General features: G+C 48.9%; 1 protein-coding gene across 1 annotated transcript in view; it reads right to left on the bottom strand.

The window, feature by feature from the left end:
• Positions 1 to 1,713: 1,713 nt before the first annotated feature.
• Positions 1,714 to 16,239, bottom strand: part of LOC308147674 (fidgetin-like) — a gene marked incomplete at both ends in the record, with an annotated part of 31,441 nt that continues 16,915 nt past the window's right edge. The window contains one exon of the mRNA XM_080519966.1: positions 1,714 to 3,962. Coding sequence (XP_080376092.1) covers positions 1,714 to 3,962 — 2,249 coding nt within the window. The remainder of the gene's footprint in view (positions 3,963 to 16,239) is intronic.

The raw sequence follows: 16,239 nt of genomic DNA, 5'->3' as shown, positions 1-16,239 counted from the left end.
AAAAAAAAGAAAGAAAAGAAAGCTTTCTTGAAGTCACATAATGAAAGCAGAAACACGTGAGGAGACATTAACTGAAACAAATAAGACTCTTTTAGAAATGCAGTTATTTGCTTTCTCACTGAAAACGACGCGACTCTCGTTTATTACGCGTCGTCGTTTCCAGGCTTGCCGCCCTGCAGTGTTCTGTTATTTAATACTCTCATGTGTATTGTTGTTACCTCTGCTAATACATCTGTTATGTCCTCTAATAAGTTTAAACACTTTGTTATATTTGGGCTCAAAGAAGTCAGTAATCATCGATCGATTTAATCTTCTGATTGGACATTAAAATGAATTCAAAGTGAATGAAATCAATAAATACAGTGAAGTCTGTGCAGCTCACGGCGTTGGCAGCCGTTTTAATCCGTCCCACCAGTTTTCTTAATGAATCTAAAATATCTTCGCACGTCTAAGAATAGCGCGGATGAGTGTTGGCACGCTAGCCGACGGTGGAAACATTTTATTTTTCCTCCTCGGAGGTCATAAGCGGGCCCCAGCGAGTTCCACCCACCATAATCTGTCCAAAAAACAAAACAAAAAAACAAATAAAATTCGGCGGGAAACAATAATTGATAAGCGTGGACTTCATTCCAGCTGGATGGAGTCCAGATAAGTTAACCCGCTTGCTCGGAATCTCGCTCAGTGAGAAAGCAAATAAGTGAATTTCCAAACGGTGCAGAGTGAAACCGTGATGCACCTCAATGCAAAGATACCGCCTCCTCCACTTCAACGCCGTAAAACAATGAAAGACACAGAGTGGACGATCAATGGAAGATCAAGTAGAAAGGACAAATAAAAAAACAACAAACAAACATTTTTACTCTCAGTATAGAGTATTCGTCATGAATCCAGAACACGTCTAATACATTCATTGTCACCTCGTCGCTGTTGACTGCAGCGTCTCCAGGTCCACGGTCGACGGTGCCAGATTCTCTTGGATCTTAGTGCTTTTCGTCGTCAAGATATCTTGAGGTACTGTACAATTCACAAACGCTTTCCTGAGTGTTGTTTGTTGTTACGTTTGTTTGTTTGTTTGTTTGTTTTGCAGGCGCGGGGTCGGAATCGATAAGCGCGAGTCGGAGCCCAGAATACTGTCGCCCCGACGGTGAACCGCCCTCAACAAGACAATAGAAGGACGAGCGACTGCTGCCGGCGGCGGCCGTCACTTTGCGTGTTCTCTGACTCACCGCTGGAGTTTTTTTTTTCCTTTTTTTTTTTTTTTAAAGCTCTTTAGTAATCATCAGCTCATGCCATGAATGTAGATTGTGAGGCAACCAAACAAAGGAAATGAGAAAAGCACCACTTCAGGCACTTGGATAGCCAACTAAATCTCAAGAAACGACAACGCGACGATATATATACACACGGACGGCGGAGCGCCTCCGCCGAAGCCGCCTTGCTCGCAACGTGTAAACAACGCCTGGCGTCCCGCGGCGTCAAGCGTTCAAACCAAAACTCGTGCTCGTTAACTGCAAAAACCGCCGGTCGCCTCGTCAGACCAGGTCTCGGGGAGCCTCTGGACCCTGCTTGTGAGAACTCTGTGGGCTTGTGTTGGCCTTCTGTGTGCCTTTTCCCTCCAGCACAATGCTTTTGCCCTGAGGGGAGGAATAGTGGGATGCCTCTTTTTTTTCCTTCTTCTTCTTCTTCTTTGTCTCAAGGGCGGGATCTGTCTCCTCACTGACTGCAGCCGAACATTTTGTTCCACTCGGTGTAAGTGTCAATCTCTTTCTGCGATATACTGGCTTGGGATTTACAAAAGACGCCGTCAATGTCCTGGTAGGTGAGGGGCCGGATCTGGCCCCGGGGCATCATCCCCGACATGTCCATGCCCTGCGTGGAGGCGTGTAACAGACCCACGAGGGCCTCCTGGCAGAGCCTGGCCAGATCCAGTCCGGAGAAGCCCTCGGTGCGCTGGACCAGCAGCCCCAGCTCCTCCTCGCTCAGGCAGTACTTGTGCTGCGACTGGGTCAGGAGCTGGTTCACGATGTGGTGCCGGGCCGCGCTGTCCGGCAGGGGCACCAGGACCCTCCGGGCAAAGTACCTGCGCAAGCCCTCGTCCATGTCCTGGGGTCTGCTGGTGGAGCAAACCACCAGCACTTGGTTTCCGTCCTCGCCCGAGCCCATGAGCAGCGAGTCCAGCTGGGCGAGCAGCTCCCCCTTCAGCCGGTTGACGGGACTCTCCTCGCTCAGGTGGGCCGACAGGAGCATGTCCACCTCGCTGATGAACAGCACCGAGGGCTGCCGGCAGCGCGCCACCAAGAAGGACGCCCGGATTATTTTGTCCCCGTCCGCCAGCCACTTGGTGGCCAGCGTGGAGCCGCTGAGCTGGAGGAACGGCGCCCCCAGCTGACTGGCGAGGCAGCGGCCCAGCAACGTCCTGCCGCTGCCCCGGGGGCCGAACAGGAGCACGCAGCGCGGGGTCGGCCCCAAACTGCTGAACATGTCCGGGCGCAGAATGGGCCACAACACCTCCTCCTTCAGGGTCACCTTGGCCAGGTCCAGGCCCGCGATGTCACTCCAGTCCACAGGGGGTCCCTGTTGCACGATTTCAGAGGTGACCATGTCCAGGAGGTGGGGGTCGCTGGTTTTCAGCTGCTCTTCGGCGGGTCGCGACGAGGAGGTGGAGGAGGAGGAGGTAGGCCCCGCCGCCGAGTGGGAGAGGTGGAGGCGGTGGTCGTCGGTGCCTTGCTCGCTGAGGGACGGCGACGTGAAGCTGGCGAGCGAGTCCGCGGAGCGAGAACCCCCCAGGCTGGAGGAGACGTAGGCGGGCGGGGTCAGCGGCCCCCCTGCTGCCTGGCCGCCGTACTTCCTTTGCTGCTGCTCCGACGGCATGGCGGACTGTTTCTGAGGATTAAAGGGTAAAGACGACTTCTCGGCACTCCTGTCAAATCCGCCGCCGTTGGCGCTGCTGCTGTCCGCCACCCGGTACATGGGGCTGTCGGACGAGCCGCGTGATTGGCCGTAGCCAAAGTTGCCGTAGGACGAGTCTATCTCTCCTTGTCCGGTCATGTAGAAGGCTTTCCTCTTCAACGAGTTGGAGGAGCTACTGCCGAGAGGGGTGGGGGCGATGGGGGTCAGGTTGTGGCTCTGGTACGGGTATCCAGGCAGAGTGGAGGACGGGGGAAGGGGCGTGGGTGCAGCAATGCCCGAGGGGAGGTAGGAGGAGGGAGGGGGGGCGCCGCCGGGGCTGTATCCCGGTCCGACCGCGCTCTGGGCCGGGTAGCCTGCCGGGGGGTAATTATAACTTGACAAGTTGGGGGAGCCGCCGTTGTAGGCCGGGACCAAAGTGGGATGTGACGGCGGGGGAGGGGGCGGCTGGAGCAGCCCGGAGCTGTGCAGCGGCGAGGGGATCGCCGGCGTGGGGGCGGACTGGGAGCTGTAACTGCTGTGCAGGTAGGAGCCGCTGTAGGCGGGGCCGTATTCCTGAGACGCCATGGACGAGGAGTGCAGGGCGGTGGCGCTGTGGCTCCCGCAGCTGCTGCTGGAGTAGCTGGGCTCGCTCAGGGTGCTGGAGGCCAGGCCGGGGGAGCTGCACATGCCGGACACCACCTCCGACGCCGCCGCCACGCCCCCTTTCCTGACGGAGACCCCCTCCGGGATGCAGCTCATGGGGTAGACGCCGTCCTGCCACGGCTCCGGCTCCCCCTTACGCCCGCTCATCACCACCGGCGCCTCGGTGTACGAGACCGGCATCTCCAGGATGCCCGAGTACTTCTCGGCGTACTTCTTGAGCAGGTTGGAGGCGGTGAGCGCCGAGATGTCGTCATTGGCCCAGGCGTACTGGTAGGTGGCGGAGCGCTGCAGGTGGCCGGGGACCGCCCGGTAGGCCTCGGCCTTGTGGGCCGGCGAGCGCGTCGTGGACGATATGTCGAAGTGCTGCTCGGCCCACTGGCTGTGCTCGGGGGTCCACTGCATTTTTAAGCCTGAGAGACACAGACACACATGTTAGGGCCTTAATACAAACTTTTTTTTTTTGCAATAATTAAAATAACAACACCTTCAAATTGCCTAAAACGAAGGGTGGCCCATTAAAAAGGCGAGATCCCTCCTGAGGCTTCATCAACCGGTGGGCCGTTGCACTTAAATTGACCTCCACACCTTTATCTCTCTTTGAAACACCGGGTATATTTTCAAAACTTGACGCCGCAGTAACGCCTCACCGTCAGAGAAGTGAATTCAGCACTGCGGAGAAATCCGCCAAGGTGAAACCACCTGTACTCAACAAAAGGAAGAACATCTTTACGTCTTTCTCCTTGCAGTCTCAGCTGCATTCCCATCGCGGTTCATCGTCGCCTCAAGTGACTGAATAAAGCCTCAATACTTCACACTCAGTCAACACACACACACACACGAGCCACATTATTGTGGGAGCTCCTCTTCCTCAGGACAGAACCACAACTGAGAAAAATTACGGCTGAAATTTGAGAAAATTTAAGTTTTTGAAAGAGCGTGAAATGAAACATTCAGTTGCCCGCAGAGGCGCAGAGACACGAGGAACAATGTGCGAACGACCCTGAAATCTTCTGGTGCGATTGACAAGAGTAGAAGGATTCTTTTCACCGTGGTTCTCATGTGCAGGTTTGGTCCACCTTCCTCCCCCCCCCCCCCCCCCCCCCCCGAGCCTCGTGTTTGTACATGTTGCTTCAAACTCTTGGGATATCTCATGTTGTCCTTCAGGCCTCTTGCCATTCCCCCCCCCCCCCCCCGTGAAGCTCATGGCTGAAGATTTGAGCTGCTTTCATTTCCCCCCTTAAACTTTCTGCACATTTTCCTGCTCTTCTTAACGCTGCTTGCTCCCTGACGTGGGACGCCGTTTCTTCTTCTACCTTCCACGTCCTCCTGTACATTTGCACCTTGCTATATATGTGGCGGCAGTGTGTATGTGGGTCACCTTGCTTTCATCGCCCCCCCCCCCCCCTCTCTCTGTGCTTATTTATTTTTAAAACCTCTTCGTACTTGTTTTCTCCCTATAGCTGGTGTGTGTCGGTATTTTTTTGGTTTTTGTTTTTGGGCGAGATGTGTGTGTTTGTGTCTTGCCGCGCGCAGCCACACATGAATTGTTAATTCGTAACACTTGGCGAGGGACTCGGAGGGCGTCAGCGGCTCCACTGCGGTACGGAGGGAAGGTGGGATGTCTGGTTACGGCAGCCTAATGCACCCCGGCCAGACCAATAAGACAGAGGCATTGAGGGTCACTCTATAATCCCCAGCTCATCTGAGGTGGCTGGAGATGGGTTTGAAAATGCGCTTCGCCGAGCGCCACAAAGCACACACACACACACACACACAAAGCTCAGACACACAGGCGTTTATAAAAAAAAAAATAAAAAACTATCTGTGCCTGCACTCAGGCGTGCTGACGTGCACACGAGCTCACATCCACTGACCCAGACGGACAAACACAGGCACGCACACGGGAGCTGTGGCGAGCTATGAATTACAACACATTGTGTCTCAAGCTCGGTTCCTGTCTGCACAGCTCCACCTTGACCTCCTCTCTCTCTCTCTCCCTCCCTCTACCATTCTCTTTACCTTCCTGTCTGCCTCTCTTCTCCTCCATGCCTCCCTGCTGCCTCCCCCTCTTTTCTACCACCACCCCCCCCACCCCCTCCCCACCGTCATCCATTTTCCATCCTCCCCTCCTGCTAGATCCGTCTTTATATCTCTTCACCTCCTTTTATTCTGACTCCATCCATTTCGATATATATCTCTCCTTTTCATTCCCTTTCTTCACAGCCACCCCTTCCCTTATTTACTCCCTCCGTGCCCCCCCCCTCCCTCCTCCTCCTCCTCTGCTCCATCTCATCTCAGACACACTCACCTGGCTCTCCCCTTTATTGCCTCGGGAGGCTGGAGAGCCACTGTTTCCTTTAATCCCAGCCAATGCCATCTGCAAACACTGACAGTCACACAGCGACTCCATCGTCGTCTCGCTATCAAAGCCGCGGCGCTATCAAAGGCTGGCCGGGGCGTAATCACAGCAGCCGCACGGCACATTGAACCCCCGTTTGATTTGACTTAGTGCACACAAATAAAGGATAATATCGGTGTCATTTAGGCGGCTTCCGCCGACTTATTGACTGGCGGCGGCTGCACGTAGGGACCCACAGCTGGGGGTCTGCTGAGCAATCCCCGCCTCACAATTGGTTTATGTGCGTGTTTTCTTTTCTCTCTCTCTCTCTTTTTTTTTTTCTGTGCCCATGCGAGTAAAGCGGCGGCGCACAATGAGAGCCATTCACCGAGGAGCAAATCTTCTCCTCCTCACATCCACTTATTCTCCTGCGGGAGAGCGAGAGAGAGAGAGAGAGGCGAGCACAAACACAAGAGGAAGTGCAGCCGGCAAACAGAGCACAAGCGAGGGACGCAGCACGCCTCAACCCAGCAGCCACAAACGCGTTCCTTCTGCGCCTGTTAAGACGCGGCTAATTCAATGAAGTGGGATGATATAACAGGGCGCAGTTCCACACGTACAAAACATTTTAAGTAAAGGACAAAATAAAAGCTGCCACAAACACAGGATTTGTTATACGTATATGTAGGCATGAAGGGAAACTATAATTGTGACAAACGATTCACATGAAAGCTGAGTTTTTTGTTAGTTTTGTGTTTTTTTTTTCCTGTAAGCACACATGCACAGAAGGGTGAAGTGAAAAAGCAATGCAGCCACCAGGAAATGACCAAGGATGAAAACCAACAAGGAGGAAGATTTTTGTCAGAGAAAAACACACGGCTCAATAAACCCGACGGCGCCGTGGACACGGGGAAGGTGGCGTCGTCGGGGAGGAGGAGCAATCCTGATCGTCCCGATTTCCGGCCCAGAGAAAAACCCAAAACGAGTCGAATCGGCCTTTTCCTCCCTAATTTCATTTTCCACGTCGCCTCAATCAACCTGCAGCAGCACTGCAGTCCCTCTCACATTAGTCATTAAACACAACACGCTTTTTCTAAGCTTTACGTCCAGAACGTCCACCCAACGAGCTCTCACTCACGTTCTACACCACGAAAACTTTCCTGGTTTTTTTTTGTTTTTTTTGTGGTTTTTACCAATGTTGCTCATAAAATCTGTCAAATATCACAAATATTTCACACGTAAATGCATAAAATACACAAATAAAACACACTGGGAACAGTAAATGTTAACGAATGTTCAGTTACAAGAAAGAACCACGAGAATAAAGCCAGCAGGTGTATTAACGAGGGAAATTAGTTCGCAGAATTTTGTCAAGTAGGCAAATTTGCACGTAGGTCTGTTCACGTAGGAAAAAAGCTGGAAAAAAAAAATGAGCAGGAGTATTCACGAAGGAAATAAGTTCAGAGACATTTTCCCGTAAAAAATCAGCCAGCCGGCATGTTTACGTCGGAAAACATCTGGCAGGCGTGTTTGTGTAGGACATATCATGTTTACATAGAGAAAAAAAGAAACAACACCAAACAAACAAAAAGCGAGAAGCTGCAAAGACACAACATTGGACCGAAAGAAAGCAGAATACAAATAAACACCAAAACACGAACAAACAAAGAGCGACAGCAAACAGCCGCAGCCTCACATTAACTGTGCACACAAAAGAGACAAGAAGTGAAAAGGAAGGCAAGCGGGGCTGAAAACATACAAAAGCAAAGCCGCAAACAAATAGTTGGGAACTATAAGGAGTGTAAAACACAGCGAGGCGGCGGCGGCGGCACACACTTCGCATTCACACTCTCCCGCTCTCTTCTGCAAGTCCCAGTGTTTGTTTGGTAACAACACAGAAGGGAGGGAAGGAAGGAAGGGAGCGAAGGAAGGGAGGGAAGGAAGGGAGGGGAAATTCCCCCCCCGACTCCCGTTCCCTCTCTGATTCTCCTCTCCACCCGTCTCTCGGCAGACGCCACTGGCTAATTAGCAGAATGGCGATCTGCTAATTGTGTTAATTTACAACATTTTAGCCGAGGGGAGTCTTGCCGGGGCTGGCAAACCCGTCACCCTCCCACTGTAGCGGGGGGGTGGGGGGGGGGGGGCTCAGACAAAGAGCCCAGCCGGGGGAAAGTTTCCTATGAGCTGGGAGGCGCCGCTTTAATACCCGGAATACATTAAGCGGGAGCCTGAAAAAGAGACGCGATTCGACGAGCCGGGAAAACTAGGCGGAATCGCGGGTTTCATCCAGCGGCGGCGTGGTTTCACTATAGCTGAACAAACGTGACGCCACTGAGTGTTTGTCTTCCTCATTGATCCCGCAGTGTAACCAGCAAAGAGGATTATCAATAAGCCAATATAAAACATCACTCCTGAGCCGCGCAGGATTATCTGGAAGTGGGTAGTAATGATAGTTAATGATACACAGCCGGGGACAATGACGAAACAGGGTGTATTTCTACAGCCCTCACGGCAACAGGGAATATATGTATTCCGGCTGAGTTCAGCCCCCTAAAGCCCTCGCTCTGATTCAGGAGCTCTGATCACCGTGGGTCAATCTCCAGCGCAAATATCCGCCTTCAACGTCTCGTTCAAAAACGGTGCATTCGACAATCTCGCCGCCCGTTATTGACCCGGCAATGGAGGAGCGACAACGTCACGTTAAAAAAAAAGCCGCCTTTGCAGCGGAACTGTGGGAAGAAAGGGGCGGTTTAACGGGAACCGGGGAGCGTTGAAGGCGTCGCACCTTTGCTTGTGTCATGTTTGGCGTCGCGGCCGAGGCAGAGCGGCGCCTCGTTTAATCACCGACTCGGACGGCGGTGAACCAAAGCAAACATTCCCGAATGAGATTTTGACGGACTTGCGATGCGTCTCCTGCTTGAATGTTAAAAACGTTCCAGGACTCCGACATGCCCGTCTTATACGAGGCATCCTGACACGCGGCGGACTTTCAGGAACAAAGAGACGGACGGACGTAAAAAAATAAAAACGGACCCAAAAACGCCGTCGCCAATTAGGAGACGAATTCCTTCGTCGACATTCGGATATTCAGGACGATAACGACACGCCAGGAACTGTTTAAAGTGAAAAAGGTTTCTGATTCGGAGCTTCACGGATAACGCCATAAGAAGACCGTCGTTTACTACTAAAAGCCATTTCTGTACATAATGTCTGTTTGTGTTCTTGATTATCAGAAGGTGAAAAACGGCTCAGCTGCTTTTTAACACACTATTCCATGCTCTGTCAGGACAAAGTCACCAGATGGGTTGATAATTCAAAGCTTCTGCATCGTTTCCCACCCGAGACTTATTATATTTACTTATAGGAATTTATTTTCCTTTCTTTCTCACAAACACGACACAAAATAAACGCCGTAAACACGCCAAGACAGCGAGGAGTGGCGGAGGAAACGCTAACGCTGCTTAAAGTGAGACGCTTTTAAAGCAGAATCATTGAAAGGGACAAGGAAAGAAGCCCGTCACCCCCCCCCGGTCAAACTGCGCCGCGCTGAAAGAAACGGGAATCTTTGTAATTCCATCATTAATAAAGATAACATATATAAAAGAGTGTGTCAGGCTCCATCAGGGCTTTCATCTCCTCCATAATGAGGTTAATGCAGAGACGCAGTGATTACCCCGCCAATGCAAATGAAGGCCAAATGATAACTTGCACTATTTAAATAAGGTAATAGCGATTACTCTACGTTATTCAAATGAAGGGACGGACGCTTTGAACCCGCCGCTTTGAACTCGCCGCCTCCTCTGCCAAGCATATGGACGGAGCGCCGGCTTCGCGGGCTGCACCCTCTAATTCAACGTGATGTAAACCGGGGGCAACGGGCGCCGCGGCGTTCCCCGCCGACCTTCAAATCCGACTCAAAAGTCACTGAAAGGATTCGAAACGCCGCCCATTCGTTTGGCGAGTCCGTCAAGGCCGTCTTCTTTTCTCTCTCTCTCTCTCGCTCCCCCGCTACTTGTGGATTCCCGTCTGAAAGCCGCACGTTTCAGAGGAAGTAGTTAAACTGCACTGAATTCTTTTATTTCCTCGAGCTGCGGAGAGACAGAGAGAGAGAGAGAGAGAGAGACACGGGGGGGGGGAGAAAAGAGAGGGATCGTGCACTCAGCTGAAACAACATCCAGCAGATTTCTTCGGCGCCGTCTTTTTTTTTTTTTTTTTTTTTTTAAACTGGTGCAGCAGCATCCACATAGAGCAGCCTAATCATTCTCATTACACTCGGCGTCCATCTGCATCAACAGAGCTGCCTGTTAGCGTGTATGTGCAGTAAACAGCTCTTTAGAGAGAGCTAATGAGCTCTTTTAAGTCCGTCCGCTGTGTGATTCTGCGAGCGGGGTGTCAGAGCAAACTGCCCATTTCAGTAACGTCATAATTAAAGCTGTGTGTGTGTGTGTGTTTGTGTGTGTGTGTGTGTGGCAGGGGAGAGCGTAGACACACATGTTGCGGCAATCCGAGACGGATAAACGCGCCGCGGCCTTCTTTTGTCTCCGGGAGATCTTCGAAGGCTTCAAGAAGCGAGAGAGAGAGAGAGAGAAAGGGAGAGAGAAAGGGAGGGGGGGGGGGGGGGGGCGTGACAAGCGATAACTTCATCAGCAGAGGCCTGTTTTCACTCGCCACCGGGGAAATCTCAGCGGTTATTCAAATCCTTATCAAACACACCAGAGGGCATCTTTCAAACCGCCGACATCAGAACCTCGGTGCGCTTCGGTTTGCTCTCCGGGACACGGAGGAAATAAGCGGCGTCACGTCTGACCGATGGAAACGAGGTGTTTAGGAACGGGGGGGGGGGGGGGGGTGTTCCTGCAGCTATGGTTTTAAATATCAAATTGATTTTGAGGAATAAATGTGCATTTTCATGCTACTCCAACACTGAAGTGGCCCTCCAGAGCCGACTGGCCCCTGGTTTAACAACTGTGTGTGTGTGTGTGTGTGTGTGTGTGTGTGTGTGTGTGTGTGTGTGTGTGTGTGTGTGTGTGTGTGTGTGTGTGTGTGTGTGTGTGTGTGTTAATGAGTCGGGCACACTGTGACGAAGCCACGGGCGACGCTGTATTGGCACACAACCTACAGTACAGAGTCAAATAAAGTGATTAGGTCCTCCAAAAGGCAATTAATTACAAAATGAGTCATGAACACACACACACACACACACACACACACACACACACACACACACACACACACACACACACACACACACACACACACACACACACACACACACACACACACACACACACACACACACACACACACACACACACACACACACACACACACACACCGCAATACAATACATTTGTAAGTAAATCCACACGCTATGCAGTGAAAATGTTTCATCTTGGTCACAATAGTCAGAATCTCTAACAGTTGATTCTTTTCTTGTCGTACCACTTTTGTGCCACAAGGGGGTGAAGTGAGTTCACGTCAATACATGTGTTATTTTTCATAGTTTCGTAAGACATCACATCAATCTTCAGGTTGAAATCCACTGCTTTAATCTGAAGTATTGATTCACAGCGAGCTGTGTGACGCTTCAGTGACTCACTGCTGTCACCTGATGGAAACACATGGAATTACACCGTTTTTACACTTTAAGATTTATTAATCAGGTCAATAAAAGTCAATTTCAGATGCGAATATGAGACAATTGAAAGGCTGAAGTGAATCGAGAAATGTATATCTTAACAAAATAAAACAACTTTGACTGATTTTCCTCTTTTTTTTTCAAATTTCCTAAAGGTTTCTAAATTCACTTTTCCAGACTTTTTTGGCCAAATTGAAATGTAATCTGATATAGTACAGCCCAATTTCACATTCAATCTTCATGGTGAAGTTCAAAACCAGAGAATTTAAAACCTAAACTGACATTTAAGTACAATTTAAGTGACTTTTATATCCAGACGTCTCTAATGTTAAAGCTGTACATTAGGTTTTCTGGAAACGACACCCCTCCAGTACACTTTCTTCAACAAAACAGATTTTAATCCCTCAAACTGAAGCTTGGCTTGATGCTTGGTTTCATTTCCACGCAGCTTCCACTTGTTTTTCGCGCGAGGTGAGACACACACAACAAAGTGCGTTGACAGAATTCAAAACTGCTCGTCAAGGGAAGAGGGAAAAAAACGTCGCCGGAACCAGGTCCACCCGACAGACGGAGACAGATTTGACAAACGACGGCGTCGTTTTCATAAAATCAAACACGGTGCTGTAATCAGCGACCTCCTGACCTCCGTCTGCGGACTGGAAGGAACCAGACTTAACGAAATTCCAGCCGCCTGTATCAGATCCTCCTTGGCTAAATTGACGCCGTCTAAATTTCCTTTTCACTCGGCGGACTATTGAACGGGCGGGTTAAATGGGGAGGGCGCCGTTAAACAAATGCTCCGGATCAAGGAAATTGTGCGTGGCTTCTTTTGTCATTCGGGGAGGAAATTGAGAGATCTTGGACGGGGGGGGGGGGAGGGGGGGGGGGGCTGGAAGCCGCCAACGCGTGGCGTTCATCTATAATGCACTCGGCCTGTCCGTCAGATACTCCATTTCCTGTGACTAGCGCAGCGTGCCTAATCACCCCGCTGCACGCCGGGATCCTTCCTCAAAGAACACACACACACACACACACACACACATACACACACCCACACACACACACACGGGAAACATCAGGCCCGCTGAGGCAAACAGATTATTCTTATCTGGCGAACAAAACATCTGTAAAGACTCTCGCCACCACGGCGCTCTAACAGTGTCGCGACCCCGGCGGCTTCGCCGCCGCTCCTCTTTCATCACTCGGAAGACGCCGAGCCTTCACCAGACGGCTGGAGGCGAAAAAAAAAATAAAATAAAAAAATACACGCGCTCCGATCATCAAGAGGGAAAAAGACTTGCGTTGTTTGCACGTTTTTCGTTTCGTCACATGAAAAGCGTGACTCGAGTTGTCGGTGGAAAATGAAAAAAAAAAAAAAAAAAAAAGTTTATTTGCGCCGAGCTGCGAAATGCTTAGCAGTCGGCGATTGTTACGCGGAAACAGTCAGTAGCTCGTTTGCGCTTCGCCGTCAACGCCGTCTGCATCTCGTAACCGTCGGTTACGTGGCGGTGTGAAGGTGATGTTATCATGTCCGCCGCGTCGCGCTATGATGTCACTTCCAGGCGACCTAATAAGGCGCTATGTAATAACGTAACACTATTTTTAACTCATTATGTGATAACGCCACTTGTTGCTGCATTTTTTTTATTTTACAAAACGCAGGTTAAAACGATTAAAAGGTGCTTTACAAGCTGGTTTTATTTACTCAAGACATAAATAAATGGAAAAACTGATCGGCTTCGACTTGAATTTTGATTTTGTCCTCATTATTAATCATTTCTACGGATGAAGGGCAACATTAATTACATTTTCTTACATAAATAAAGAGGAACGTCCACATTTTGTAAAATATAACAAGTGAATACAAAATGTGTTTTGTATTTTATCTCAAAATGCGAAGTCAGTTAAAGCTCCATTACATAATTACATAATGCAGCGCTTTATTACATCTTAATAACAAGAGGAATTGAACCTTGTTAAACATGTCAGATGTGTGTTTGTTTGCGTTCCCCGCAGATTTAATCTAAAACCTAAACGCTGCATTAAAACACATGATATGATAGAGCAACACTTATTAATTGTAATTTGTCAAAAGCCTTAATAAACCACTTAACAGCACTTTAATAAACCCTTTAAAGGTCGACGTTTTTTTTTTTTCCACCACGTCAATGTGAAGTCAATGAATCATAAATCAGTCACTAATAATTAATTATGGATCTTCATACTTTTTACACTTTCATTAACGTGGATGATCATAAGCAGCCAATTAGAAATGATTTAACTTTCCGCACGGTGACGGACTCCTGCTGAGGCATTTTGGAGCCACAATGTAGAAACGATTATGTAGAAACGATCTTGTTTTGACAGCTGATGAGATCCTCCTCATGTCACGTTAAACGTTTTATCGTCACTTCATGTTCGCTCAGTTTGTTTTGTGGGATTTTAGCCGAGCGAGGTTTTTAAGTTTTTTCTGTGATGTTCTGTTTTTATTTGTTGTACTATATTGTTGTTTTATGTAAAGTTAGTTTTTGTTATGAGGCCGTTATACCTTGCTTTGTTAGTAATCTGATGTCAAGTTGATCCCCGTCAGGCTCTATTGTGACATTTTATGTGACGTTATTGTCAAGATATGTTACGGTAACTTGCTTTCTGCGCCTTCTGCTGCTCCGCCTTCCTTCCTGTACCGTCCGACAAACCCGATGGAGGTCCGTCGGCGAGTTTCTGAGTTTTTAAATCCCGTCGACGGGACGAAAACAAACCGGCAAAGCGGCGGCGGTGAAAATGAGGCGAGGGTGGAGGAGCGGCGTCCAGCGTTTGGGGGTTAACGCGGGGCCACGCGCTATCAATACGCCGCTGACGCCGGGATCCATACCTGTGAACCAGCAGCACTTTGTTTACCTGTGTGTTCAGTAATTAAAATAGATTTCTGAGAGGAGGTCTAATCCTTTTAGAAATGACATCGATCCCACCGCCGGAGCCACACTGCTGTAATTTCGTCGTCTTTTTTTTTTTTTTTTACTCCCCCTCCCCCCCCGTATAAACGTCGAGGACGAGCGACTCCTCGATTGGAAACTTTGGAAAGTCCTCGACATGAAGGACGTCATCAGTGGGAGGGGGGGGGGGGGGTAATAGAGAGGAAGCCTCTAACCTCGTCTAAAGCTGTCTGTCTTCGTAAATAAAATGAGATAATTATTGAGTGAACAACATTATACGCCGACGACGCACTCTTTCTTCTGCGGCCCCCCCCTCCCCTCCCCCCCTCCCGCCGGCGCGGTTGTAAATCTCAACAAACACGGTGCTTTTGGACATTAAGTGCTCGCTAAGCACAGTGGATGCATCATATTTCAAGAGCAGGCGTTGTGTGGGTGAGGAGCTGGGGGAAAATGGAGTGTAATGGTTATCCATTATCTTATACGGCGAACGGCGGCAATGATCATTTTCAAGTGACTCATTTCTGGAAGTACCTATCTATCGGCCACTTGGAGAGAAGACTTTGATGGCTAATCCAAAACAACTATTCAGAGGTCATTTAGCGCGGCGGCGCCGAGACACTCTGCACAAGAGAACGCTCCAGCCTCCCTCATTATTCAAATACAATCCTCGGGAAGATCCACATCACAAACAGTGGCACGGCGGCCCCGGGAGTGGGCGATTACCTGCGCCGCGTACTCAGAATCGGAGTGGAAACATTAACAATGCATCAACAAATGAATATATCACAATCCAAGCAAGAGTTTGAAAGCCACGGGAGAAATTTGCCACATGAATTAAACAGAGGCGCGGCGAGCGGCATTAGCATATCAACAATGGCGCGGGGAGAAGCCGGGCGGCGTCGAACACAAGTCCGAGAGAACTTTCAGATTAGTCAATCATATTATATCATCAAGGCAAAGCAAATGTATTTTCACAAGTGTGGTGGAGCCACTTAGTGGGATTAGTGTGTGTGTGTGTGTGTTTGTCTTCGTGGGCAACTCGAGACGGGAAACGACGCCAACAAAGCCAGAAGTGGTACGAAGACGGCGTCTGTCAAATATTCTGAAAGGAAAAAGGTGTTTGGAGAAAAACTACTGAAAACAAGTCCCATCGTTAGTTTTAGTGTCTAAATGATCCATGTTAGAACAACTACAACGACCAAGTTCTAGTTTAAGTGTGCAGAACGGTGCATAAAAGCGGAGCGCAACGAGAAACGAGATGAATTTTAACGATTTCTAAAAAGCAACGCCGTGCAAAAAAAAAACAGAAAGGAAATAAAGAAATCCAAAAAAAGTATTGCAATGTCCATTTCTTAAAAAAAGAAAATTGCAAAATGTCACAAAATCAAGAAGACGACGCAATTTCTGTAAAAAAAATAATAATTCGGTGCCATGTTTTCAAAACTTTAAGATATAAAAAAATGGGGGAAATGAAAACATTTTACATAAAAAAAAAAAAAAAAGCCAAAGGCAAAAAATATATACAACAAACAAAGTGAGCAACACATTTTTGGATGAAGGTGAATGGTTAAAAAAACAACCTGTTAAATAAAGTTTTAGTTTTTAGAATTGTACCAAGAATTGCATAATTTTTATTTCATTAAGAAGAACTACAAAAAAAGTTAAAACTCATTTGTTGTTGTTTTAAAAATGACTGCATCACAAGAAGTGTTTTTTTTTTATTGAAGAAAGCATCATTAAAAGACAAGAAACACTAAATAATATTAAAATATATGAAT

This window comes from Blennius ocellaris, assembly GCF_963422515.1.
Source record: "Blennius ocellaris genome assembly, chromosome: 24".
Taxonomy (NCBI): Eukaryota; Metazoa; Chordata; class Actinopteri; order Blenniiformes; family Blenniidae; genus Blennius; species Blennius ocellaris.
The sequence above is the reverse complement of the archived record's forward strand: the minus strand, read 5'-3'. Positions and strand labels throughout refer to the sequence as shown.